Source organism: Entelurus aequoreus, linkage group LG06 (assembly GCF_033978785.1).
Source record: "Entelurus aequoreus isolate RoL-2023_Sb linkage group LG06, RoL_Eaeq_v1.1, whole genome shotgun sequence".
Classification (NCBI taxonomy): domain Eukaryota; kingdom Metazoa; phylum Chordata; class Actinopteri; order Syngnathiformes; family Syngnathidae; genus Entelurus; species Entelurus aequoreus.
The window spans coordinates 68,721,078-68,748,467 of record NC_084736.1 but is presented as its reverse complement, the minus strand read 5'-3'; the positions used below and the strand labels follow the sequence as shown (position 1 = coordinate 68,748,467).

At 40.5% G+C, this 27,390-nt stretch overlaps 1 protein-coding gene across 4 annotated transcripts in view; it reads right to left on the bottom strand.

Moving 5' to 3' along the window:
* Window positions 1-3,996: 3,996 nt before the first annotated feature.
* Window positions 3,997-27,390, bottom strand: part of LOC133652506 (dynein axonemal heavy chain 10-like) — a 58,743-nt gene continuing 35,349 nt past the window's right edge. The window contains exons 51-76 of one of the 4 annotated variants that reach the window (XM_062051317.1): window positions 26,859-27,056; window positions 26,620-26,781; window positions 26,351-26,525; window positions 26,048-26,229; window positions 25,831-25,967; window positions 25,530-25,747; window positions 25,182-25,403; window positions 24,933-25,080; window positions 24,552-24,831; window positions 24,249-24,478; window positions 23,902-24,175; window positions 23,710-23,814; window positions 23,473-23,627; window positions 23,241-23,395; window positions 20,995-21,175; window positions 13,115-13,315; window positions 12,812-13,021; window positions 12,645-12,740; window positions 11,724-11,895; window positions 11,510-11,641; window positions 11,227-11,438; window positions 10,828-10,995; window positions 5,304-5,484; window positions 5,086-5,231; window positions 4,854-5,003; window positions 3,997-4,752 (exon numbers count right to left, since the gene is read on the bottom strand). In XM_062051317.1, coding sequence (XP_061907301.1) covers window positions 4,857-5,003; window positions 5,086-5,231; window positions 5,304-5,484; window positions 10,828-10,995; window positions 11,227-11,438; window positions 11,510-11,641; window positions 11,724-11,895; window positions 12,645-12,740; window positions 12,812-13,021; window positions 13,115-13,315; window positions 20,995-21,175; window positions 23,241-23,395; window positions 23,473-23,627; window positions 23,710-23,814; window positions 23,902-24,175; window positions 24,249-24,478; window positions 24,552-24,831; window positions 24,933-25,080; window positions 25,182-25,403; window positions 25,530-25,747; window positions 25,831-25,967; window positions 26,048-26,229; window positions 26,351-26,525; window positions 26,620-26,781; window positions 26,859-27,056 — 4,487 coding nt within the window. In that variant the 3' untranslated portion in view covers window positions 3,997-4,752; window positions 4,854-4,856. Of the gene's footprint in view, window positions 4,753-4,853; window positions 5,004-5,085; window positions 5,232-5,303; window positions 5,485-10,827; window positions 10,996-11,226; window positions 11,439-11,509; window positions 11,642-11,723; window positions 11,896-12,644; window positions 12,741-12,811; window positions 13,022-13,114; window positions 13,316-20,994; window positions 21,176-23,240; window positions 23,396-23,472; window positions 23,628-23,709; window positions 23,815-23,901; window positions 24,176-24,248; window positions 24,479-24,551; window positions 24,832-24,932; window positions 25,081-25,181; window positions 25,404-25,529; window positions 25,748-25,830; window positions 25,968-26,047; window positions 26,230-26,350; window positions 26,526-26,619; window positions 26,782-26,858; window positions 27,057-27,390 lie in introns of those variants that run through there. The other 3 variants (XR_009826585.1, XM_062051318.1, XR_009826586.1) reach the window with 3 other exon arrangements.

The window sequence follows — 27,390 nt, the reverse complement described above, 5'->3', positions numbered from 1 at the left end:
GTGTGATTAATCTGACTTATTTCAAAAACATTTGACAGCACAAATATTGGTGCACACACACACACACACACACACACACACACATATCCTGAGAGCATAAATATTTGGATAATGGTGAATCGTCGTCACATCATAAAGTTTTAAACATTTTATGTGTGCAGAAGGGAAGCAAAGTGGATTTTCTCCTTCTTTTTAAAAAAACAAACAAAAAACATAAATGGTCTAGATCTGTGTTTCTTAACCATAGGGCCTGGGCCCATTGAGGGGCCGCCAAAAAATATAATATGGGCCGCAGCGGTACTTTTCCACCAGTTGTGGCAGTAATGACAATGTCAAACAAACAGAACAAGTCTGGAGCTAAAGAAATAGAGAAGTTTCTTAAGTGCAAAAAATATGACTAAAATGGTGAAGCAGTATTTTCATTTGCGCTTTAATTTTATGCTAGTTTATTTAAAAAAAAAACATGTATTATTTATTATTCATTTAGTTAGAATTTATTTAAGTTTTTATGAGTCCCTTCTTTTGTAGTATATTTGATCAGTAATTATTTTTGTAATCAGCCTTACCCAAGCCTTAATAATAACCTTTGTGATTACATTTGATTACATTACATACATACTACATTTATTTATATCATTAGTATTTAATTTTAGGGCTGTCAAAAAAAATACAAATTTGACAGCACAAATATATTAATATTGTACACATTATTGCTTGCAAAAGAAGCATTCTTTTAAGGACACTGTCACATGACTCTGTTTCACCAATTCAACATAAGCACGAGTGACGTTAAACTCCAATTACACACACTGTAAAAAGTGACATGATGTCAGACGAGGCAGCACAACTGTTTCCATTACAAACTTGAAAAAAGAACATTTATATCATGAGTCAGTAAAAAAGTTCACATTTAAGCCTACAATATTTCCACTTCCAACTCAAGAAAACACATTAAGTTGTAGATGTTTTATGTTTTAGCTGCCATCGTGATGTTACTATACTTGGTTTGAGGAAACATAAGGTGGGATACATTATTATTTTCATCTCATCGTGGCATGCGCACAGTAACATTGGCATGCAACAAGCAGTGAAATAAATAAAAGCTTTTTTTAATGCAGCTTTGTATTGCTCCGAGTGGGCAGGTGTACTTAATGTTGTAACCAGTTAGGAAGTTTATTGTGTCTGGAAAAAAATTATAGCCTTGATGTTCGTATTCAAGATAGTGTATACATTTTCAATATATAAATTCTGATACTTTGTAAGAGGGTGAGGTTTAGAGGGTTCCTTTTGGGGTCGCTGGAGCCTATCTCAGCTGCATTTGGGTGGAAGGCGGGGTACATCCTGGACAAGTCGCCACCTCATCGCAGGGATAGACAACATTCACACTCACATTCACACACTAGGGCAAATTTAGTGTTGCCAATCAACCTATCCCCAGGTGCATGTTTTTGGCGGTGGGAGGAAGCCAGAGTACCCGGAGGAACCCATGCAGTCACGGGGAGAACATGCAAACTCCACAAAGAAAGATCCCAAGCCCGGGATTGAACCCAGGACTACTCAGGACCTTCGTATTGTGAGGCACATGCACTAACCCCTGTTCCACCGTGCTGCAGCTTATAGCTGTATGGATAAATACTGGATGGATTACTCAAGGTACAGTGCATCCGGAAAGTATTACCAGCGCTTCACTTTTCCACAGCTTTTTCTATTCCAAAATGAAGTAAATATTTTTTTGTCCTTAAAATTCCCTGCACAATACCCCATAATAACAACGTGTTTGTTGTTTTTTATTTAATTTTACACATTTAAAAAAAATTACAAAACAAAAAATACCACTTGTACATATGTATTTACAGACTTTGCTTTTCCACATTTTGTTATGTTCCAGCCGTATTCCAAAATGGAATAAATGAATTTTGTCCTCAAAATTCTCTACACAATACCGCATAATAACAATGTGTTATTTTTATTTATTTAAATTTGCATATTTTTTTCGAATTAAAATGTAAAAAAATCACATGTACATAATGTGCTCACAGACTTTGCTTTTCCGCATGTTATGTTACGGCAATATTCCAAAATGGAACAAATTACTTTTTGTCTTCAAAATTCTCTACACAAAATCCCATAATAACAATGTGAAAAGATTTGTATTTTTTTTATTTAGCAAATGTATTAAAACTTTAAAAAAATAAATATACGTAAGTATTCACATCCTTTGCCAATATTTTGTTGGTGCACCTTTGGCAGCAATTACAGCCTCAAGTCTTTTTGAATACGATGCTACAGTTTTGCCCATTCCTCTTTGCGGCACCTCTCAAGCTCCATCAGGTTGGACGGGAAGTGTTGGTTTTCATCCAAAATGTCTCTGTACATTGCTGCATTCATCTTAGTGTAGTGAGGGAGGTGACCAAGAACCCGATGGTTACTCCGTCAGAGCTACAGAATTCCTCTTTGGAGAGAGGAGAACCTTCCAGAAAGACAACCAATTCTGCAGCAATCCACCAATCCAGCCTATATGGTATAGTGGCCAGAAGGAAGCCTTGTGTTCTTAAAAAGTTTGCCAACATGCACTGGAAAGACTCTCAGACCATGAGAAACAAAATTATCTGGTCTGATGAGGCAAAGATTGAACTCTTTGGCGTGAATGCCAGGCGTCATGTTTGGAGGGAACCAGGCACCTCTTATCACCAGGCCAATACCCTCCCTACAGTGAAGCATGGCGGTGGCAGCATCATGCTGCGAGGATGTTTTTCAGCAACAGGAACTGGGAAAATATAGAAATAAGGAAATACGAATGCAGCAATGTACAGAGACATCCTGGATGAAAACCAATGCTTCTCATCCAACCTGATGGAGTTTGAGAGGCGCTGCAAAGAGGAATGGGCAAAACTGCCCAAATATATATGTGTCAAGCTTGTAGCATCATATTCAAAAAGACTATGGGGTATTGTGTGTAGAATTTTGAGGTAACATTTTGTAGTAAGGCATAACAAAAAGTGAAGCGCTGTGAATACTTTCTGGTTGCACTGTAACTTTACTTTCCAGCTATGGTTCTTGACTACAAAAAAAGCATGTGGTAACATATCACCCAGTGCCAAGTCAGGAGTACCCCTATAAAAGTTAAATAAAGAACAATAAAGTGGAGAAAAACACACCAACAGAATCAAATATATTATCAGAGATTCCTGATAATGCTATGATTATCAAAGATAACCATGCTATGATTTTTTACTATGTGTAATATGTGTACCCATATGGAACAGAGGGTCGCAACAGGTAGAACCTCAAGTAGCTTTTCAAGTTCTAGGTTTTGATGACATTTGAAACACAAAACCTCCTTGCTCATGGACATGATACCACCTGACCTGGCTCCTCCTAGGTGATCCCACACAGCGGATTTTTTTTAAAGCAGGCTTCACTACACATCTTAAAATAAACTCTGGGAACTAGTGTATAGCACCTTTAAATTAACTTCTCCCGGGCATTGTCCAACAAAACAAAGCATTACTGTGTTTGTAAACACCTTAGACATGAGCGTGTGTGTTGCTTCTGACTGAATCCTTGGCTGCGCCTCCTTCAAAAGGTAGTCCAATTGTGCTGACTCAGCACGATTGTGACATGTACATTTAGTGTCAGTCTGCCAGAGACATCAGTGCCCATGCCGACTGACAGAAGGTGGAAGGAAAAGTGCTCCCTGCCCGTGCATGCGGGACATGTCAAGTTACAAATCAAGCAGCTGCTTACCACAGAGCTGCACTCCTGATCCAAACTAAACACCTTGTACGGATTGTGAAATTGTGGTTGGGGGAAAATACACTTCTCGGGTGTCTCGAGTAGAGCTTTAGTGGCTGCAAAACATGCTGATAGTTGCATTAACTACATCTAATTAGTACAGTTTGGTTATTGTTAATGAGTGGTGCCCCTGAATGCGTTGACACTTAAAGGGTATTTACCAAGGCACTAATCATTCACTGTGAGATGGATGAGGATGAGGGAGTAAGTGGGCACACCTGCTCGTACGCACCACAAACAGAATGTGGAAAGAGGGGCTATGTATAAAGTTTTGTCTGTTTTTTTTTTTATTTCTAGGCATCCTTGGAAGTGGTATTGACAAGCAGGAAGTTAAACAGTTTCTGGGTAAAGAAAATTCCTCCAGCTGAAAATAATTTTGTCCTCAAGAGAGGGAGATGGGGGTCGGTTGCATTGAGAGGATTTTTTTTGGTCTGTCTAGCTTCCCTGCTTCTTTCATTTCCTTCCAAGTCGACTACACAAACACATTACCTATTGTCTGTGTAGGTGTGCAAGGACTAATGATCTGCCTTCTATTAGATAATAGGTTTTTTAATGACAAAACACTAATTTCTATCTTTTTTTCTGCTCAGTGTGCAGTTTTGAAATCCTAAACATGTTTTGATACAGTATATATACAGGACGTCCGTTTAGAATTGTTGCACATTCCTCCACACAAATTGAGGACAGACTCATAATAGATACATAAATATCTTCTAGTAAATGACTTGATTTTATTAATCAATCTGATGGAAATAAGAGTGAAGCACTCCACACATAATTTGCCTGCATTGTCTAAATGCTATTATTAAAAATTGGAATTGAATGTAACAGAAAAATACATTTCAGTTTGACAACTTTGAAAATATTAAGTGTGTAGGCAGTAACTAAGACTGTAGTGATTGAGTCTGGAGTTTGTTTACACACTGCCAGTCCTGCAGCTGAGTAAAGTGCTGTCATCTAGTGGGCAAAGAACAAAATTGAATATTAGTTACATTTCTCACACAGTTAAAACTGCAGGAAATCTATTATTATTGTCATTTAAAATGTGTTCCACTAACCACTTAGTCGCTGTTAAGGGATAAACAGACACCCTGGAGTACCCAGTGGGAGAGGTGCTCTGTGGTGTACAGGTCTGCCTCAAAAACCAAACCAACCCCCATTGCGTTCCTCCGTAAAGAAGTGGTGTAGACTGGGGTCCGCAGTGTTTTCTAAAGATGACAACACATACAAGAAATGGCACCAAAAAACATTGAAATTGTATAGACACGCAGTAATAAGTGTGGTCCTTACCTGTAACCTGAGACGGCGTGTCTCTGTGGGGATGACTCTGAGAATGGGCAGCTGAACTTCAAGTACTTTAGGTTTACTCTTCACCAGGCAGTCCATCTCCATGTCCCAGTCTGCTCCCTCCAGGTACAAACCAGACACAAAACAGCCTGCAAGAAATGGCTCATATTGACCCAACAATATATCATTTCACCTCAATCCAAAACATGTCGGTTCATTACCCTGTAAAGGTCTTTCATTGACTTCGTTCTCATCACATAACCGAGTCACCTCAGTGTAAAGTGTGGAAAGATCTAGAGGCCAGCCATTTTGTCTGCATGCCGCCTGGACCAGAGCCGTCAGGTAGGATTCTGGGATTTGTAGTCCTGATAGCCACATGACCTTTGGCTCTGTATCGTCCACCTTTTGATGAACAAGATTGTAAATAATTCTTCTTTGTATTGTAATTACTAAGGATGTCTTTGACTAAGGATGTTCATAGTCACTCGACTTGTTCAGGGTGCAATTGGGATATGCTTAAGGCCCCCTCCAACCTCTCAAAAGGGACAAGCGGTCGAAAATGGATGAATAGAATCTGATTTGCAGAGGTGTGGACTCGAGTCACATGACTTGGACTCGAGTCAGACTCGAGTCATGAATTTGATGACTTTAGACTCGACTTGACAAAATGTAAAGAGACTTGCAACTCGACTTAGACTTTAACATCAATGACTTGTGACTTCACTTGGACTTGAGCCTTTTGACTTGACATGACTTGCTACTTTCCCCAAAACCCAAAGCTTAAAAAGTTATTTGGGAGCGCTCCGTATCTTTCATTTTATACGTGTCTGTCTGTCTATCAGCGTGTGTGCTGCCTGTCAGCTGGTGTGCTGTCAGTACAACAGCCAATCAAATTAGTTATACGTTGTTTTCATCACACAGCATTCATCCAATCAAATTGCAGGACAACCACCGAACAAGAGTTGTCAAACAATGCGGCAGAGAGAAACAATTATGCCAAAGTTGGTTTCGTTCGGGTATAAAAACTACGACTTGGTCAACAAAAAACGAATTGCGTATGCAAATCACGCGGTTCGAATATTACAGACGGAGACGCAACAACTTCCAACTTCGTTCGACATTTGAAGTTGCCCAAAGAAGGGTAAGTTTTGAATGTAAGATAACGTTTATTGGCTAAGTAACATGACTTTTATTTGCTGTGTAGTTAAATCAGTGAGGCTGTAAACTCACTGCTAACGTTATAACCATAGACATGTTTTAAGGGTACGCAGCATTGAGCGCTACTGCCTACTGGCGCAGACGAGACGCGGGGCCGCCATCTTGGAGTGGTGATCCGCTCCACTCAGTGCAATTCATTTGTCAGGAGCAATGAACTGTCAGCAAATTTAATTCATCTTACCTCACTGAATACCACTGATTTTCACGCGCTTTTTTGTCATACATGTAGCTATGATAACGGACACATGTTTTATTATTCATAGTTTGCTTAACAGTAATATAATATTCTTATACGCTATAAGTGACCAGACGTCCGAGATCAAAACTGGGAATATAATCCCAGAGAAGGGGGAAAAAACGGTAAGCTATTTTTAAATTGAAGAAACAATATGATTAGGTTATATATACATGCGTATATCCTACATAAACAATGTATGAATACATTAGATATCTATATATCCTAGGGACCTATAGACTGTATCTCTGTTGCTGCAGCAGCAGAGAGTTTATTCGGTCTTGACACTTTGTATTGATATTTTGTATTACATTCTTCCCTTAAATGATAATGTTTACAGTGATTGTTATGTATGTATTTTTTATGTATGTCGCTTTGGATAAAAGCGTCTGCCAAATACTTAAACATATATAAACACCTGAAAGTCTTTATATCAGCTAAAACCACCAATTTGTTTCACTACATTCAGAATAAAACCAAATGCTGTTTTACCCAACAATGTTAGTATTTGAATATTGTTACTTGAAGACTTATTCCTGGTTACAATTATACTGTTAAGAAAGTATTGTCTTATATTTTGCCTAAAATGAGAATGCATCATAATCAGTGGCGGCTGGTGAATTTTGTTTTAGGTGGGGCTGAAAGTTTGTAAACCAAACCCCTGTAGGGGCGTCATCCTCCCCCAGAAGATTTATTTGTGATTTTCACATACAAATATTGAAGATCTTTGCTCCTTCTCAACTCTGTGGTAATATTATTTTCATAAAATACAACCAATAGTATGTTAATGTTTGTTTTTGCAAATGTGTTTATTCTGTAAAGGAATGAGTTAAATGTTTAAAATTGTTTAAACTATTAAAATTACTGTTAATAGTGCTGTTATGAATTGCAATGTCAGCACTATTTTTTTTCTTGCAATTTCAAATGCACTTGTTTTAATAAATAAATACAGTGTTTTAAAAGCATACACAATCTGTGTAAAAATATTAGTCTGTGGTTAAAAGGACTTGAAAGGACTCGAAACTCAAAATGCAGGACTTGTGACTTGACTTGAGACTTTCCAGTCTTGACTTTGGACTTGACTCGGGACTTGCCTGTCTTGACTCGGGACTTGACTCGAGACTTGAGGGCAAAGACTTGAGACTTACTTGTGACTTGCAAAGCAATGACTTGGTCCCACCTCTGCTGATTTGTTACATTTTGCCCGTAGTCAACTATCAATCGAATCTATGTTGTTGTTCTTTTGTGTTTGTTTAAGAGAAAACAGATTGTGATCATATATAGTACACTGACTGGTCACTAGATGTCACATGGACGTCACATGGATGCACATTAAGTTGCTGCAAAAGGGAAGAAAAAATATAAAAACTCAATGGTAGTGACCTTTTCTAAGTTTTTGTATTTTACAACAAAGACAAATATAATAATTAGGCATAAATGTGAGTATAAAATTTAAAAATAATAATACCATCCACTAATAAAATCCACTACAATGTTGGTAAGTCTAATGTGTTTCACTCTCATGCATTACAAAGTTATCTTTAAATAGTGGACAGGTTAACTTGTTAACTTTATTGAAACTTTATCAGAAGGTACAACCATTGCACATTGGCTTGACATGTTTTATGTTATGACACTTAAACAAATGCCCCTGCAAATTGTGTTAATTAGGAAAATGTACATTACACTTTGTTTGTAAAACTACAGAACACTGCTTTATATGGGAAAGTCTCATCACAAAACTCTAAGGGCCTGATCTACGAAAGGTTTTCGTGTACTAAAGCATGTGCAAACGTAATATCACACGCAAAGCTAATCTACTAAATTTAGGTGCAGAGGACTGTCTCTCTCTTAAGTGAGCGGAATAAGGAGCGCAATCCATTTAATGTCTTTCATGATGAATATGCAGAATATATGCTGATCCTCAGAACGCCCACAATACTGAGAGGAGGAGATGGAAATATAATCATTGAGCACGGGAAATGTGATTTATCAAGGCTGATTACTGTTCTGCTGGCGCTAATTTGTGTCTTTATTTAGCACGTCTGAAACGTATGTGCAAAGTGACATAATTACACACACAGCTGTGGAAAAAGAGGTGTTCGTGCTGCAAAGACAGACAATGGACAGAGAATCCTCCATCCTCTATCGTCTATTAAGGAATATAATTTTATGATTTTTTTAGATGACTTAAGATGCTGATTAAAACAAATTCAATTGATGCGTTTTGTGGTCTGCTGGTGTTTTTTTTTAATGCCGTTTGTTTTTTCATTTAGGAAATATATTACTATAATATATCTCCTACATGAAAAGACGTCTTTCAACAAGCATTTTCTTGCGTTTGGATCAATACAAACACATGAATGCGCTGCAGCTGTGATGGTACACCGCTTTCCTGCAGAGTGTCAGCGCGCTAAAATATTTTTCTGCGGTCTATAGATTGCGATTCTATTTTGCAGAAAAAGTGCGACAGATTATAGATGTGTGCTGTTAACAGGTTGGAGATCACAATAACATGAATGTGGAGGGGCACATGTAATGCGAGTAGTACAAGCAAAAACCTAATTTAAACAGGGCAGTCGGTATTACTTTATAATTGTACACAGAGTCTTAGTAAAATCACACGTAACCAGCCCACTAATAGTACACGCAATGTTATAGTTTGCACATGATGTTTTGTGCGTGCTATTTGGATATAGTTTTCTTAATATTCTCCCATCAACCACACATTTCCTTCTTTAATGAATGAATGTTAATCAAAATTCTGATGCTCATGAACGCACCTTGCTGTGCGTGTGGCGGATAATGACAGCGTTGGTGTCTCTCTTCAGAGTGAAAACGTGTTAAATATATGAAGTTGGAGCTCAGTACCCGCTGTTGCCGTGTTAAGATTGCCAATAAAGTTTAAAAGGAGAATCAGACTCGGCCTCCTCTACCGCCCCTAAAAAAAGAGCTTCTCTCGCGGAGTGAGGATGACTGAAGCTGTGTTTCCGTTGCAATTCTCCACAAAATAAAAGCAATATTTCAAAAATTTCGACAAAATCATTTTGTGACTTGTAGGTGTTTCCATGAAAGGGTGTTATGAATTATGAACTGTAATTCCCGTAAAAACTTGTCCCGCGAGACTCCACTTTGAGAAAGATGGACGCTTTGTGATTCCATGATTTTGGAGCTGTGATTACAATTGCAGCCACATTTGTTGCTGTGATTGTCAATAGAAGATGAAGGCAGCAGGTGATCGCTCAAAGGCAACGTTCTTACGTTGGCAGCGGCCACGAATAAAGGATTTTTGGGAGAGAATTGTGAATGAGGAATTTACAGACAAATTGTGGATTCAAGGGCCCCCTCGACATTGTACGGGCGTGCGGGTGGCCTCTATTGCTGGGAAGGCCCGATGCCACCTTGCTCCCACCCGCTGACCGATCGGAAGCCCTGCCGGTTTGGTGTTTGGGATTGGATAGGATAGACTTTTATTTATCTCACAATGGGGAAATTACGTTGTTGCAGTGCAGGTTTTTACATACAGTAACAGAAGTGAAACATAATGACAGACAAAAAAAATAGTAATAAAAACTACATATTGCGCAGTAATATGTATAGATAAATAAAATATATAAAATAAAATAAAAAATGCAAACATCTGTATTGATGAAAAAAGATCACAGTAATCACGCAAGTGCGTTGTAAAGTCTTATGGCTGTGGGTAGAAAGTCTTATGCTAAAGGAGCTACTCAGGGCCTCCACAGTTTCGTGCATGGGGTAGAGGAATTGTACATTATGGATGTCAACCTGGTCAGCAGTGACTGTCAATGCAAAACAAGTTTTCAATCATGCTTTTGCAACACTTCAATATCGAAACGTCTGAAAAACTACCTCATGAGGGCGTAAAAATGTTTTAGCTATATTTGAGAGGTTTTTCGAAATATGGGTGTTTCCATGAACAGTTTCTCATTGCGATATTTAGGTTTTGCACATTTCTACAGGTAATAGAAACGCAGCTTGAGCCTGCACAAAAATACTACCGGACATACTGCAGGGAATATCCTAAAACAAGGTTTGTACACTGAAGAAGATGTTTGCCCTGGTGGTGTTTTGTGAATGGAAAAGTTTGCTCAAGGGAGAGTTTTTGTAAATTGAGGTTACACTGTACTGAACTCGCCTTTCTTCACTTAGGGAGGAGGGGGTCCGATGATTTGATTGAGAGGTTGATCATCTAATCAGACTTCTTCGAATCGAATCATCGACTAATCTAAGACACCCCTAGTAATTACTGTATAAACGTTATTGCTCACCCAGAAGCGATACTGCTCAAAACGTCTCTTGAAATGAATCATCCAGTTGCCCAGGGACTTGAGCGTGTCAGGTGCCAACTTCTTCCAAATAGCAGGGATCTGGCCATTGAAAAGGGCTCGAGCGACTTCATCCAGCTCACTGCTCATGCCCACCTCACCAGCCAAGGCCTAAACCCACACAAACACACACACACACACACACACACACACACACACACACACACACACACACACACACACACACACACACACACACACACACACACACACACACACACACACACACACACACACACACACACACACACACACACACACACACACACACACACACACACACACACACACACACACACACAATCAGTACCAAAGTAGGCCTGTGAGAGACAACCCTCTCACCCTCTGCAGCTCAGCCAGAGATCGCTTCATGCGGGCCACTAGCTTGTTAAAGCGCTCCAGTTCTTGAAGCAAAACCACTGACGTTGGGGAGACCTCAGTGCCAAACTTCTTACGGATAACATCCAGATCAAATATTGCAGGCAGCTTGTTCTGGATGTCCTGGGCCACCTGAGTGATGTACTCATCCCTGCTGATGCTTCCACCAGACTCACCTGGAACACAGTATAGTGGCTGAAAAGTGACAAAAACAACTGAAAGAAATGGAAGATGAGAAGTGTCGTACCGGTCTGAGGCTGCAGGTCAATTAAATGCAACCACATGTCTTTAGCTGCCTGTGTGTAGTACCCTATCTCTGCATTGGAATGAAGACCCATCACCTCAGGTGTGTTTGCCAACGGCAGGGACTCGATCTCATCTGTAACCAATAACATGTTGTGAATAATGACTGTCAAACTATTAAAAGTAAAGCAATCTTGAGTGACGCAATTAAACCAGACCAATATATATTGTCCTGGGTCCATTCGGAGGAACCTTGTAGTCTACATCGTGGCTTTTGAAGAAGTGAAAGCGGCAAAAGTCGTAAAAGAGGAAGTCTCCGAAGTACTCATCCATGTAGACATTTAAGATCCTGCGGTCAAAGCTGTCTATGACCCGTCCACCGTACATCACCTGTGAAACAACGTAGACATTTGAAATACACAGCCAGAACGGATTTTAGAGTACTCACTGAAGTTTCATGTTAAAGTTAGGTCTGTTTTAAAGTGTTTTAAGAGCATAGGAAGTGTTTAGAAGTGCCTGTGAAAGATGTGTGGAGGGCTAATAAAGACATTAAATGTGTATATTGGGGCTGCAACTAACCATTATTTTAATAGTCGACTAGTTAAACCATTTTTGTTTATGATCTGCTGTAGACGTTTGAGTTTGATGTTGAGTCTGAGACTTTATTATAACTAATTTCTAAAACTTATCATAAATTCAATTGTTACAAAAACAAATTTCTGAGAAACTAATGGTATCACATTATTCTGCAAAGTACATAACTACAGTGAAATGTAAATTAATTGACTGAAAGTGCAAGATGTCCTTTAAACATGGCATTCAGTGCAAAATGTATTTTATTCAGTTTTGTTATAGTAGGTTAGCCGCAATTATCCATTTAAAGGAATGCAAGTGTAAACATGAACATTCCTGGCGATCTATCAGTTAAAATTCTATTGAGCGACTCATCGACAATATAAATCTTTGTCGATTAATTTTAATTATCAACATTGTCGATTATGTCAACTAACTGTTGCAGACCTAGTGTATGATATTAACAATTAATCTTAATATGCGTCCAAACTTTCTGGAATCTCACTAACACGTAATGTAATAAATAATAAAAAGGGAACACTGTATTCAAATCACACAAAGCTTACCTCGCCAATAAGGTATTTAATACTCCCCCAGGGAATGTTAGTCTCTCGTTGTGAGTGAGATTTGGTCAGGTAGGTGTTCAAAATCTCTAAACACACCTGTTGAGCACAGTTACAACACTGAGGTAAGACTCAATTCAGCCACCCGAATGGCTCTTTGTGCCACTTACCAAGAAGTCAGACTCGCTGAAGTCGTAGGATACATTCCAGCCAATTTTGCCATACTTGCGTCGCTCTTGCACCACGGCGTGGAAGAAGGACAGCACATAGACCAGGCTGCGAAAGGCTAAGTGCGGGCATCCAGTCATGATGTCACCTGAAATTTTAGAGTAGGTGGCTCTCATGTTGAGCTTCAGACCATTTGGAGGCTCAGTCACCACCTGCAGCATATACAGTACACCCATCATTGTAAAGTGACTATTTCAAAAGCGGTGTTAAAAAGTGTCTATCCCAAAAAAGGGCTGACAATTCACCTTTAGAGACTTTTGAAGGATGCCTATTGGAAAGTTGTCAATAGGGTTGGTTGTCACCCAAAGACGAAAGTTTGGGTGGGGCTTGGTAATCATCTCCAAGCATTTCTCCAAATCTTTCAGCCACTTTACCAGCAGGTGGCAGTTCTGTAGCATCAACCACTGACCACGGGCCCCTGCGAGCTCCAGAAGGTGAAGTGCAACCTTTAGAAGGAGGCAAAAAGAACATACCATCCACTTATCCACTGCCTTTTAAATTAGGTATTGTAATGTATAATTTATTGGTGAGAATAACTTGGTAATTGATTAGATGTTTTCTACTCACCCTGAAATTAATGTATTGGAGGTTTATTTGAGATGTATTTTCATATTATAATAATGCTGGTGCAGACTGTTAACAACAATCAGACCAAAAGGTACTCCAAAAGTAGATACCTTTAAAGGGGAACTGCACTTTTTGGGGAAGTTTGCCTATCCTTCACAATCATTATGAAAGACAAGAACACATGTCTTTTTTATTTTTGGATTTTAATGATGATAAAAAACGCTTTCAAGATGCGACTAATGGGAGCCACTGTTGTAGCCTTCAAATCCCTCCATCAACGTTTTATATACACGCTGCAAATCTATATATAATGTAGAAACAGTCACGTTCATAATAATATGTATTATGTACAATGTTTACCGTATTTTGGTCATTTTAATCACTAGCGGGACTTCCTTCTCTGTTGCATTTATTTCCGTTTCCATAGCAGCGCACATCCGACTTCCGGCATCTACTGTGTTTCTACTTTCGCAAACAAAAACGACAGTGTCATGTAATCATGGCAGTGGTAAAAAGTCTGTTCTGCTATCCAGATTGCACTGAAAGAGAGATTTTGATAGGCCAAAAAAGGTGACACAAATTATACTTGTGTGCTGCATATTCCACAACATAGCAGACCACAGCAGATTGGAGCATGATGCCATAAATGTTGAGGGAAGGGAAATGAGTACCTCCATGGTGACAGCTGGTAGAACACACAAAATCCTACAAACCCCGTTTCCATATGAGTTGGGAAATTGTGTTAAATGTAAATATAAATGGAATGCAATGACTTGCAAATTATTTTCAACCCATATTCAATTGAATATGCTACAAAGACAACATATTTGATGTTCAAACTGATAAAATTTGTGATGGTAGGGGGTGTATTAGTGCCTAAGACATGGGTAACTTACACATCTGTGAAGGCGCCAATAAGGCTGAAAGGTACATACAGGTTTTGGAGCAACATATGTTGCCATCCAAGCAATGTTACCATGGACGCCCCTGCTTATTTCAGCAAGACAATGCCAAGCCACGTGTTACATCAATGTGGCTTCATAGTAAAAGAGTGCGGGTACTAGACTGGCCTGCCTGTAGTCCAGACCTGTCTCCCATTGAAAATGTGTGGCGCATTATGAAGCCTAAAATACCACAACGGAGACCCCCGGACTGCTGAACAACTTAAGCTGTACATCAAGCAAGAATGGGAAAGAATTCCACCTAAGAAGCTTAAAAAATGTGTCTCCTCAGTTCCCAAACGTTTACTGAGTGTTGTTAAAAGGAAAGGCCATGTAACACAGTGGTGAACATGCCCTTTCCCAACTACTTTGGCACGTGTTGCAGCCATGAAATTCTAGGTTAATTATTATTTGCAAAAAAAAAAAAAAAGTTTATGAGTTTGAACATCAAATATGTTGTCTTCGTAGTGCATTCAATTGAATGTGGGTTGAAAAGGATTTGCAAATCATTGTATTCCGTTTATATTTACATCTAACACTATTTCCCAACTCATATGGAAACGGGGTTTGTAATTCAAGTAACACAGTCTGCCCCACTCTTGCACTTCTTGACTATGCACTCTTACCAGATCATCAGCAACACACCCACTTATAGTACCGGTATGTGTAATGTTTTACTTTGCTAACACTATCTAGCATTTGTTTTTTGGGATATTAGTATTTCAGGCCCTTAGTGCACAGTTTGTATAATCAGACCAAAGCCTGTACAGTAAAGAACTTATGAGGTATGCAATATTAGGACATCATTGGGCAACTTTTCACATATCCATCCATCCATTTTCTACCGCTTGTCCCTTTCGGGGTCACATATGTTGTAATAAAAATCTAATGGGTTGGATACATTTGTTTACCAGCTCAGATGTCACAAAAATCTTCATAAAATATACTTTTTTTCCCCAAACTGTGGAGACGTGGCGTCCACAAATGCACACAGGCGCATCAACTCACTATCGTATATTTGGAATTACCGTACTGAATGTTTTTTGTAGTAATTTTAGGCAAGTCCTTGGTCCATGCCACATTCGCATTAGAGCTCAAGTAAAACATACCGTACCAAAGACCGTTCCCTTGACAGAAGGACCGATAATGCATGTACTGTGGTGTTAACTCAGTTCATGCAACAATAAGTACAAACATAATTCTTGTCAATGAAACCCCCTGCCAGAACTTTCCATAAGACGTTACAGTTGCATCTCACTCATTCCTGACATGCGAATGTTAAAGGGGAACTGCACTTCTTTTGGAATTTTTCCTATCGTGCACAATCATTATGAAAGACAAGAACACACATGTCTATTTTTTGGGAGAGGGGTTTAAAGATGATAAAAAACACTTGGAAAATGTGGGTAATGGGAGTCACCGTTGTAGCCTTCAAAGCCCTCTAAAACAACTTCAAAACCCCATTAACATTTTGTATACACACTGCAAGTCTATACATAATGTAGTAAAAGACACGTACATAATTTGTAATATGTGCAATATTTACCGTATTTTGATCATTTTAATCATTGCCAGAACTAATTCTTTGGCGCATTTATTTCTGTTTCCATAGCAGCGCACTTCTGACTTATGGCAACAACCCCTTCCGGATACAAACACGCAAGTGTGTTCTAATCATGGCAGATTCAGTAACAAACAACGACGACGACTATTTTTGGACAATTAGGGATTCACAACCTTATCTTTTTGAATCTGAATTCATGGAGGATGAACTACTGCTTCTAGAAGCTGGTACGAAGGAACAGTGAGACGTTGGAGCAGATGAAAGTCGAGAGAGCGAGGTGAAAGTGAATTGAAACTGCAAAGTGTGGAACATTAAACCAAGCTATTTCGACATAAGTAGATTGCTTACCTATAATTAACCGGAAAAAACGTCCCTGGCCAGCTGGACCAAACAGACAACTGTCCATCAAGTGAGTCACATTTCATAATAATCATGATACGCACAGCACATCATGCTTGTATCATACATGTAGCATGCGCTGTCTGGCTAGCTGTGTACAAGCAAAATATGAAATGTGGGCTAATAATGATTGTTCGTTTTTTTTCAGTCAGTACAGATTGGTGTCCTATCGCAGTGTTGTTCATTACAAACTCAAACGTGTTTCATGCTGACGTAGAAGCTAGCTTATCTTTTGCCGTAGTTAGCTTTCACGGCTAATACTGTAGCACGCCGATGTTTTAGTACGCTAGAAAAAGAGTTCCTCAGTGTTCGCTCTGACAATAACAATGCTGCTACAGTTTGGTTATCATACAGATTACGAAACGCAAATTAAGTATTGTTGACGGTTTTTTAATGCATTTTTAAAGTGATGTAGTGGAAGAATTGATTGCTCCCATTAGCTGCATTACTAGCCACCAACAACGAGCTGATTTTTATATGTTAGAAAGCGATTTCAGGATTGTGAACGATAGGAACGATTAAAAAAAATAGTGCAGTTCCCCTTTCACACTGTGGAACGGCAAAACAATTGTGTAGTTACAGTGTCCCCTCGATTAACGTGGGAGTTTACCGTATTTTCCGGGCAATAGAGCCCCCGCCGAATTTGAGAAGAAATACACATTTTTACATACCAGTATATTAGCCGCACAAGACTATAAGCCGCAGATATATCCCTCTATGAAGGATTTTGTAAATGTTTATTTCCAAACGGTGCCTGTAACCTGGCAGTAAAACGGCTGATCAAACAAAAGAGAAGTCATCGTTATGGACCCACTAGCTGCGGAGGCTAGCTCTCCAATCAGCTAAACAAACTCAATAACTCCACACCTGACATTTTGGTGAATTTAAGAAAACGGAAACAATACAAAAAGAATGCCATTGTAAGGTAATAACACCAACACAGATGCTTGTAAACATGTTACCATATTTGCTAATGCTAACGACGCTAGCTTGATTACATTATGATAGCACTCCTACAGACATCACACATGGCACGGTTTATTAAGTATGAATTGTTTTAGTTATACTGTAAAACTTACAAACATTGCTTGAAGTGATGAAAGAAGAATCATTTCAAGCAGAAACGCTGTGGACGGTTATACTTTCTGTTCAGGGCACGAAACAGGAAGTATTTTCAACACTTATCATTTTCAGTGAGCAAACTTGTCCAAAAGTCGGAGCCATAGCACAAACAATAACACACATTTTCATGTCTCTGTCGGTGTAATACAAAAACTATATGTAAGGGACAAGCGGTAGAAAATGGATGGATGGATGGATGTTGAAAACAAAACATTATGGCTGTTCGCGAAGAAAAATCCATAAATTAACCGCACCGTTTTATAAGCCACATGTTTGTAAAGCGAGGAAAAAAGTAGGGGCTTATAGTATAGAAAATACGATATATAAATATCGTATGCATTTTAGGTCTTTATAAACCCTCCACTCTATCAGATAGAAGCTTGTAGCAAAGTTTCCAAATGTTTAGCCTGGCAATGGGGAAGTTCACCTTTTCTCCAATGGTAAGCAGTTTCCTCTGGGGCGTAGGTTACATGCCAGAAGCCTAAGACGGTGCAGAACGTTTGGATGACATCGTAGAGATTCAAATAAGTTCAAATGTTTTCACAAAAATTTTCACAAGCTACAGTACACAGAGCCAAAGCAAAGAGGTTGCTCGATGTGGCTGAGATAATCAGTTGCCAGGACAGAGAACACAGTGCTCTGTGATTGGTCTGCCATCTGCCAATTGTGTGCTGTGTACAGCTGCCATGACAGAGAACACAGTGCTCTGTGATTGGTCTGCCATCAGCCATTGTATGCTGTGTACAACGTCACGTGGGCAAAGGCTTCATTGTTGCATGCGGTAGATGGCTGGTAATATCAAATAGATGTTATAATACATGTATATAAAAAAATAACTATTTACAATTTTACCAGAGTAAGTATTCGCAAAGTGGCGGGGTAACACTGATATAATTGTTTTTGATGCGTTACTCTATCAATCTGTGTCTCTGAAGGTTTTCATTCATCCAGGTCATGGTTATCTCAGGTCATTCAATCGATCGCAACTGGACTACTTGGTTTGTCTTGGAAGATGTTTCGTCGCTCATTCGGGTAGGCTTCATCAGTCCGTGCTCATTGACTTAGATTGGTCAGATCTAGTCCAGCGGCTGGTGCCAAAACCCCAAATATTTATACTCCAAAAAACAGGAGAGTGTGCCTGGGCAAGGATGGTTTTACCTTATCGTAGTGAGAAAAACAACTGTTTTAGTGCTAACGAGCAATCCTAACTGTCAAAGCCAACGACAGTCGTTGAAGAATAAATTCCCCTCGTTAGCATTGAGGTATTGTGTGGCAGAACGATTGCTGTGGATCGACTTCTACCAGTCCAAAATAGTCGGAATCCCCCGCGTAAGCATTCCATTCAGTTGTAAACAAATGACACAAATGACATTCTGGTCACAGAAGGTGACCAGAATATCCAACTCCTGTTATTTGTTGGATTCTAAATTGCAGAGTCTTTTAGGAATAGTTGAAAGGTGTTCTACGTGGGAGACAGGTGGTGTCACAGACCACCTCCTCTGTTCAAGGATGGTTTTTCAACCTTGACATAGATGGCTTCCCTCACTCCTCTTTCGTACCATCTGTCCTCCCTGTCCAGAATCTGTACATTTTTGTTCTCAAATGAGTGTTGTTTCTCCCTGAGGTGCAGGTAGACAGTTGAGTCTTGGCCTGAAGAGTTTGCCCGTCTATGTTGTGCCATATGTCGGTTTAGTGGTTGTTTTGTTTCCCCAATATATGTGCCACAGCCGCGCATATTATGTAACTGGGCAAGCACTTGTTGGACTAGACAAAAAGAGGATGTTACAAATCTCGGGAGGGTCACTGAAATTTGGGAGTCTCCCGGGAGGTTTGGCAAGTTTGAGAATTAGCGGTGTACCGCGGTACCGCCGCTGTATGTAATCGGCGGGCCAGCTCTAGTGTTAATTTAATGTCGCCTCACAGGCAAAGTGAAATTACATGGCGGGCCAAATTTGGCCCGCGGGCCAGAGATTGACACCCATGATGTAAAGGTTTGCTATTACTGGGGATACAGGTGATCCCCATGGCACAACCATGTTTTTGTCGGTAAAACGTTGCCATGAATTGAAAGTATGTAGTGTTAAGGCAAAGTTCCATCAAAAGGCAAATCTGTTCTGGGTTTAGTGTGGATCTATTCTGTAAGGTGCAATCACCTAGCACAGGGGTCGGCAACCTTTACCACTCAAAGAGCCATTTTGGCAAGTTTCACAAATTAAAGAAAATAATGGGAGCCACAAAGAAAAAATTTAATTTAAAATGAAAAACACCGCATACAAAGTTTTAATTGCTTTGTGCTATGTTGACCAGGGGTCTCAGACACACGCACCGGAACGCACTTTAATATGGAAATTTGATGTCAGTGCGGCCCGCGAGATTTGAATCAATGGCGCTTGATAGCGTCATACTTGCCAACCCTCTCATTATTTCCGGGAGACTCCCGAATATCAGGGAGTGATGGCACTGCCTTTGGTGCCCTGTACAGCCTACCCAAACAATGTATCTACTCGGCCACATGTAGAGTGCAGCTTCAGCTTGCTCACGTAAGTGACAGCAAGGCGTACTAGCTCAGCAGCCACACAGCTTACACTGACGGTAGCCGTACCGTATAAAACAACTTTAACACTGTTACGTTACAAATATGCGCCACACTTTGAACCCACACAAAAAAAGAATGACAAACACATTTCTGGAGAACATCTGCACTGTAACACAACATAAACACAACACAATAAATACCCAGAATCCCATGCAGCACTAACTCTTCCGCTTAACCGACGCACGGAGGGGGGTGGGGGGGTTGATGTGTGGGGGGGTTTGTGGTAGCGGGGGTGTATAATCTAGACCGGAAGAGTTAGGGCTGCATGGGATTCTGGGTATTGGTTGTGTTGTGTTTATGTTGTGTTACAGTGGGATGTCCTCCAGAAATGTGTTTTTCATTCTTTTTTGGTGTGGGTTCACAGTGTGGCGCATATTTGTAACGTAACAGTGTTAAAGTTGTTTTATACGGTACGGCTACCGTCAGTGTAAGCTGTGTGGCTGATGACTAAGTATGCTTTGCTGTCTCCTACGTGTGCAAATAAAAGCTACATACAACATGTGGCCGGGCTGGCACGCTGTTTGTAAATGCTATAGGGGACAATTATTGCAGTGCAATTAGGGCACGCCCTTAATTTAGTAATTAGATTGAAAATAGGATTATATTTGCCCTGGGAGTTATCTAGGAGAGGCACTGAGATCCATAAGTCTCCTGGTAAAATCGGGGGGGTCGGCAAGTATGCAGCTGAGCCGCATCAGAGTGGTCAAAGAGCCGCATGCGGCTCCGGAGCCGCGGGTTGCCGACCCCTGACCTAGCAGATGTTGCCTCAGTCTCTACTGCATTCTGGGTTGGAACAGGGAGGTGATGTCTATCAATCTGTGTATCTGTAATACTTTACCAATCTATAAGAATCAAATAATCCTGTATCCTGAATTGCCATAAACCAAAAAAGACCCTCCACATGTCAGTGTGATATAGAAACTAAATTCTTGGTACCTTCTCCTGGCCTTGACCCATTGCGAGGAACTTGAACTTGCTTCCAAAGCCAGTCCTTTCTGCCAGTTTCATGAGGTCACTACCTGGATCAGAACCAGGGCTTAGGATGAAGACAATAGGGGAGAACGGGGTGCTCTGCTCATGAATTACGTCAAAACTGATCACAGGAGGTTGCACATATCTAAGATAAAAAAGACATGGAGGATTTTAGTCATGATTTTGACACTTATCAGTATAACATTTTTGTTATCCGTTTATAACATTTAATGCACCCATTTTCTTCCGCTTATCCAGGCCACAGGAGCCACAATCTCAGTTAGACTTTCATGTGTCCAACCACCTCCTGCAATTCCATTAGGGAGATTACGAGGCATTACCAGGCCAGCTGTGAGGCTTCATAGTCCCTCCGGTGTGTCAGGGCAGTACCCAACTAATCAAAACATCTCACCAGGAAGGCATCTTCACAATAACAGTGAAATACTTTTTCATAACATGGTCACTACTGCCTAGTTTCTCTTGTTATATTCTTATTTTACTGTTATATTTTTATTCTCATTGTTGCTTTTTATTTTTATTTTTTACTTTTTACAATTTTGTACACTGCTGCTGGAATTTAAATTTTCCTGAGGGAACTCTCCTGAAGGAATCAATAAAGTACTATCCATCTATCTATCTGGGATTAAACCAAACTACATTCCGAGGACACCTAAACAGGATCCTCTCAATGTTCTCAGAGTTCCTCAACAACCATTCACACTCACTCATACTTATGGCCAAAGGGCTTCTGATAGGACAAAATGTGCATGACTTAGGTCAGGGGTCGGCAACCCGCGGCTCCGGAGCCGCATGCGGTTCTTTGATCACGCTGATGCGGCTCAGCTGCATACTTGCTGACCCTCCCGATTTTTCCGGGAGACTTCAGAATTTCAGTGCCTCTTCCGAAAATCTCCCGGGACAACCATTCTCTGATTTTCACCCGGGCAACAATTTTGAGGGCATGCCGTGATGGCAGTGCATTCAGCGCTCTCTACAACCTGTCGTCGCGTCTGCGTGCCGGCCCAGTCACATGATGTATGCCGGCTCTACCCTACACACGTAAGTGACAGCAAGGCATACTTGGTCAACAGCCATACATGTCACACTGACGGTGCCCGTATAAAATAACTTTAACACTGTTACTAATATGCGCCACACTGTGAACCCACACCGAACAAGAATGACAAACACATTTTAGGAGAACATCCGCACTGTCATACAACATAAACACAACAGAACAAATACCCAGAATCCCATGCAGCCCTAACTCTTCCGGGCTACATTATACAACCCCGCTACCACCAAACCCCCCCCCACCTCAACCGACGCACGGAGGGGGTGGAGGGGTGTTGATGTGTGTGTGTGTGTGTGTGTGTGTGTGTGTGTGTGTGTGTGTGTGTGTGGTGGGGGGGGGGTTAGTTGTGTTTATGTTGTGTTACAGTGCGGATGTTCTTCTGAAATGTGTTTGTCATTCTTGTTTGGTGTGGGTTCACAGTGTGGCGCATATTTGTAACAGTGTTAAAGTTATTTTATACGGTCACCGTCAGTGTGAACTGTATGGCTGTTGACCAAGTATACCTTGCAGTCACTTATGTGTTTCTGCAGAAGCCTCATACAACATGTAACTGGGCTGGCACGCTGTTTATACAGGCTGTAGAGGGCGCTAAAGACAGTGCCATCACGGCACGCCCTTATTTTTGTTGATAGGGTGAAAATCAGCAGACATTCGATAGAATAGATGCCCTGAAGTTCGGGAGTTTATCGGAAAAATTGGGAGGGTTGGCAAGTATGACGCTGTCAAGCGCCATTCATATAAAACTCGCGGGCCGCACTAACATTACATTTTCATATTAAGGTGGGGGCTGCAAAATAGCGGGTCGCGTGTCTGGTTTATACGTAACACAAAGCAAAAAAAACCTTTGTATGCAGTGTTATTTCATTTTAAATTTCAAAAGAGTTTTGCGGCTCCCATTGTTTTCTTGAATTTTTGAAACGGGTCAAAATGGCTCTTTGAGTGGTAAAGGTTGCCGACCCCTGACTTAGGTGAATGCGTTTTTGTCTAGACATAGACTGTTTTGAAATTGCACGTGTGTGAATTGAGATCATTTTAGCACCGAGAGCATGTTATAATGCATCTGTGTTTGTGTTGACATGACATAAAGGTGAAAAATTGTTACCTCTCGCCCATAGTGATGGTCAAAAATTGTTACCTCTCGCCCATAGTGACAGTGACGTAATCTGTGATAGCTCTGTAGACTCTATCAACACGGAAACAACGCAGCAGGAGCAGCTTCTGAAAGTCAGTCAGCTTCTCGTCATACTTCATTGGTATAAGAGCCTGTTCTGGTGCATCCAAGTCATACCACTGTGATGAAAAACTGAATTCAGTACAAGGAACCAGATGATATGTATCAAAGTAATAATTAGGTAGCCATTACTTACTGACTGCCATTCTGCGGAATTCCTGCCAACCTCATCAGGTAGAGAACCAAACTGCTCAGGAAAAAGCTCTGATAGTTTTACTATATCTTCCCAGCCAGCATCAGGCAGCCAATTACAAGTCTTTTGACGTGAAGTCTTTTCCAGTGACAGATTACCTTACAAAATAATTAAAAATATTTGCTTCTTGTTCACTGATGTAGTGTAAGCTCTCAAGAGTTTCATGATGTGTTATTTCACCTTTGATGAAAAACTCCAACTCCTCCTGAGGTACACGACCTTCCGCCTGCTCAATTTTGATCGTCATGTTGAAGGAGAAGAGTAGCTTGTGTTTTTCAAACAGACCTGAGGATAAACAGAAGACTCTTGTCTCATTCAGTAACAAAATAGACATGGATACTGCAAATTTGCAGTATGGTACAAGTGCCTTACCTGTGCAACCATAATTATAAACATTGTATGTCAGGCTGTTCATAATGTTATTCAGTCTTTTTGGCAGAGCAGAATTTGCTGGAGATTTACGCAGGGAAAAGTCAAAGACTTCCAGATAGGAGGCGAGAGAATACTGGTACATGCTGTTTACCAGAGCCATTTCTGTCAGTGCAAAGAACAAAACAGCACCACGCTTGGCAGCTGGTCGGTACCCGTTTCTGAGCACATCAATATCCACTGATGTCGTAACAGCCAACTTCAGTTTCTCAAACACCTAATAATCAAACCATGGAAATAATCAAATAGGTTGACCAACTTAAGTTCTTCTTGGCGTTTAATGAACTGACCTCACTAGATTTGGACTTTGTTTCTTCCAATGTGTAGACCAGCTCAGTGTTATCCAACATGTTGCCTGTGGATGTGGCCAGTTCCCTGAGCAGTGTGTCACCAAGGTTCTTCAGCAACTTCTTATTGTCACTGGTCTCTTGGATCAAAAACTCACGCTGCTCCTCCAGCTCCTTCTTCTCAAAGCCCATTATGACACTGAGCAATTGGTCCTCCAGACCCTTAAGGGTCACTAAATGTAACAGACAGATCAGACACTGGACACATTGCACGCAAAAAGTGGTCGTCAAACCAAATGATCTCACCAGTATAATTGATAACCATAGCTTTTCCAAACACAGATGGAGAAAATCTGGGGTTTCCCAGTTTTGTGTTGAGGTAAAGCTTAAAGTTGGGATCATAGTCCACCTCTTTGTCACCCAGCAAGATGACCTGCCTGCCTTCTGCTCCTTTGAGATTTTTCTCCAGGACATTGTCAATGACAGGGTCTATGTACTCATCTACATCTTGAAAAAGGAAGGGGAAGCCATATTTAATGGCCATCTCCAACTGTTTCAGAAAGTCTGGATCATTGAAGGAAGAGATCTATGGACAAAAGGTCATATAAATTGCTACGATTGTTGAAACTCTAATTCTGGGGCGGTTATGTGCAGAAACTTTGCATAAGTCTTCAGTACTTGCTATACCTTTAGGTTATTGCGTGCCTCCTTCTTTTTAATCCAGTTAAGGGCTTGTTGTTGAGGGTCGATACACATGGGGAATCTGCTGCCTCTTGTTGTGAGGATCCCATTCTGCACTGATAGCTCATCTGGAGGCAAACCCTCTGACCCCCACCTGTAACCCAAGGTTTATAACACAATATAGTTTTCCTTATGGTCACAGTGATGTCCAGCCAAAATTAAGATAAAAACAGTATAGAAAAGTTACTTTCTTACTTGCTGATTTCCACCTCATCAGTTAACAGATTGTCTACTTTGAAAGGCTGGCTCAAGGGAATGCCTCTTTCCTGCACATCCTCAACCCATGTTTCATACACCATCTCATTTCTGAAATCCCAGCTGAAGGCTCCCTCGTAGCTCAGGAAGGCTGAAGCGATCAGACAGTCGCCCAGGAGACGCACACGGCGTTGCTTCAGCTCCTCTAAGTCCTGTGTCCACCTGGAAAGAGCAACCAAATAAATAACAAAATATGTTTTAGCTCCTCTAAGTCCTGTGTCCACCTGAAAAAAGCAACTTAATAAATAACGAAAGATATATGCTAAAGTTAGTTAGTTGACATCTCACCTCACGTTCTCAGAGCTCAGACCAGAGATAAGTTTGTCAGCAGCTATCAGCCTCCTCTCCATGAGCTCAGCCTCCTCTTGGAGTTTCTGTTTTTCCGCGATAGCAGTTTGATATTTTTCTCCCAGTGCCTTCAGCTCCCTCTGGATATCATTAAGCTCAGTCTGAATGAGCTCCAGCTCCTTCTTACTCTGAAAGAAGTTCCTTTCGAGACGCGCCACCTGCAAATATAAGTCACATGTGAATGTTCATTCTGTATTTCCTCTCAAAAGACACTGAAAACGTCTTCGGTAGTTTCACTTACTTTGTCTCTTTTGGGCTTTATCTCCCGAGCAACTTCACAGTAACCCACGACAGCTTCCACAAATTTGAACATTCCTGACCCCGCCTTGCTGATGGATTGCATCTCCTCAAGGGAGGTCCCAAGGTTTTTCAGGAAGCCTTTAAAACAGAACTCTCAAATAAATCATTGTAGCAGATAATTTACCATTGCTATCCAATTACTCATAAAGTCTACCCACCTCTGACGGTCTTCACCTGGTAGGGACCAATGGCATCACAGTCCATTTCCATTAGTGAACGCAAGAAGCCAGGATCTGACATCATCGCCTTAGCGGCTTGCCAGTTGATTTCCTTTTTTTTACACAGCACAAGGATACACTCACACACCACCTGCACTTGCTTGGGTGGCTTTGCAAAGGATCTGCACAACGGAGCAGAAGTAAAAAGTAGATTGGAGTGCCATTGACATTAATGCTTCAGAAAGAGTGTAGGTCAGTGTTTATTTGGACAATGTAATCCTCAGAGTCAGAGAGAAAGTTGACCTGATCTCAGTGACATCAGATTTATCGAGGTCTTGCAAGGCAATCCGAGCTGCTTCTAATTGTGGCAGAGCTTCAGCCAGGGAAGTTTCTGCTTCTAACTTCTCAACAGCAATCACTTTGTTTTGCTCCTCAATCTCTTTGGCTTTTTCTTCTGCCAGCATTTTCTTCTCCTCAGCTGGAAGGAAGAGTTTGTGTTCATAACAAGTGTTTGGTTTGTTTTTCAACCATTATTTTAAGCTGTTAGGGTCTGAAGATAGGCTTTCACTGACCTACAGTCGTGTTGGAGGCAATCTCCTTCAGCATGATCTCACAAGCTGATGACTTTTCAGCGAGGACCACCTTCTGTTCTGCCAGTTTGATATTTAGCTCATCCAGCTGCACACTGGCTTCCTTCAACTTATCCAACCCCCCCTCGAGGCGTTTGCACTGCGCTAGAACACGCAAACATGTTGTCACTTTTGGAAACTGTTTGGAATTGTGATCATTCAAATATATTCCATCCTTTTACCCAGAATATACTCGTCTTTTTCTTTCAGGAGGCTCGAATAAGTGCTAATAAAGTCCAAGTAGTTCTTTGGAGTGACATAGTTAGCACGTCTAAGTTTCTGCAGGAACAGTATGCTGTAGTCTCCCACAGATTTATGGACCATGCAGACATGCTCTATAACAGAGTGAGCGTGTTCTCGAGGAATCATTTCACTTTCACCTGTAGATTTGCCAAAAGCACAGCAAAAACATGACATTCAGTTAGAAGTATCAACAAAACAAGCAGTAAGGCAGGCAATCACCCAGTCACCATAACATACCAAAACTCTGTAAACATTATTATAACTCTTTTGTCCCATTATAAAATCCTCCTGATTGAGTAAAAAAAATTACGGCTATGACGTCATTCGTAACACATCAGTCTTCTTTAACGTAACAGTTTTGTGTTCATGCTCAAGGTTTAGGAATGAGTGTGTGAGAATAAATAATGTAAACTGTATTACGTTTTATTTATTTATAAGGTGCAATTAAATCAACCAAATGAAGGTTTAAAT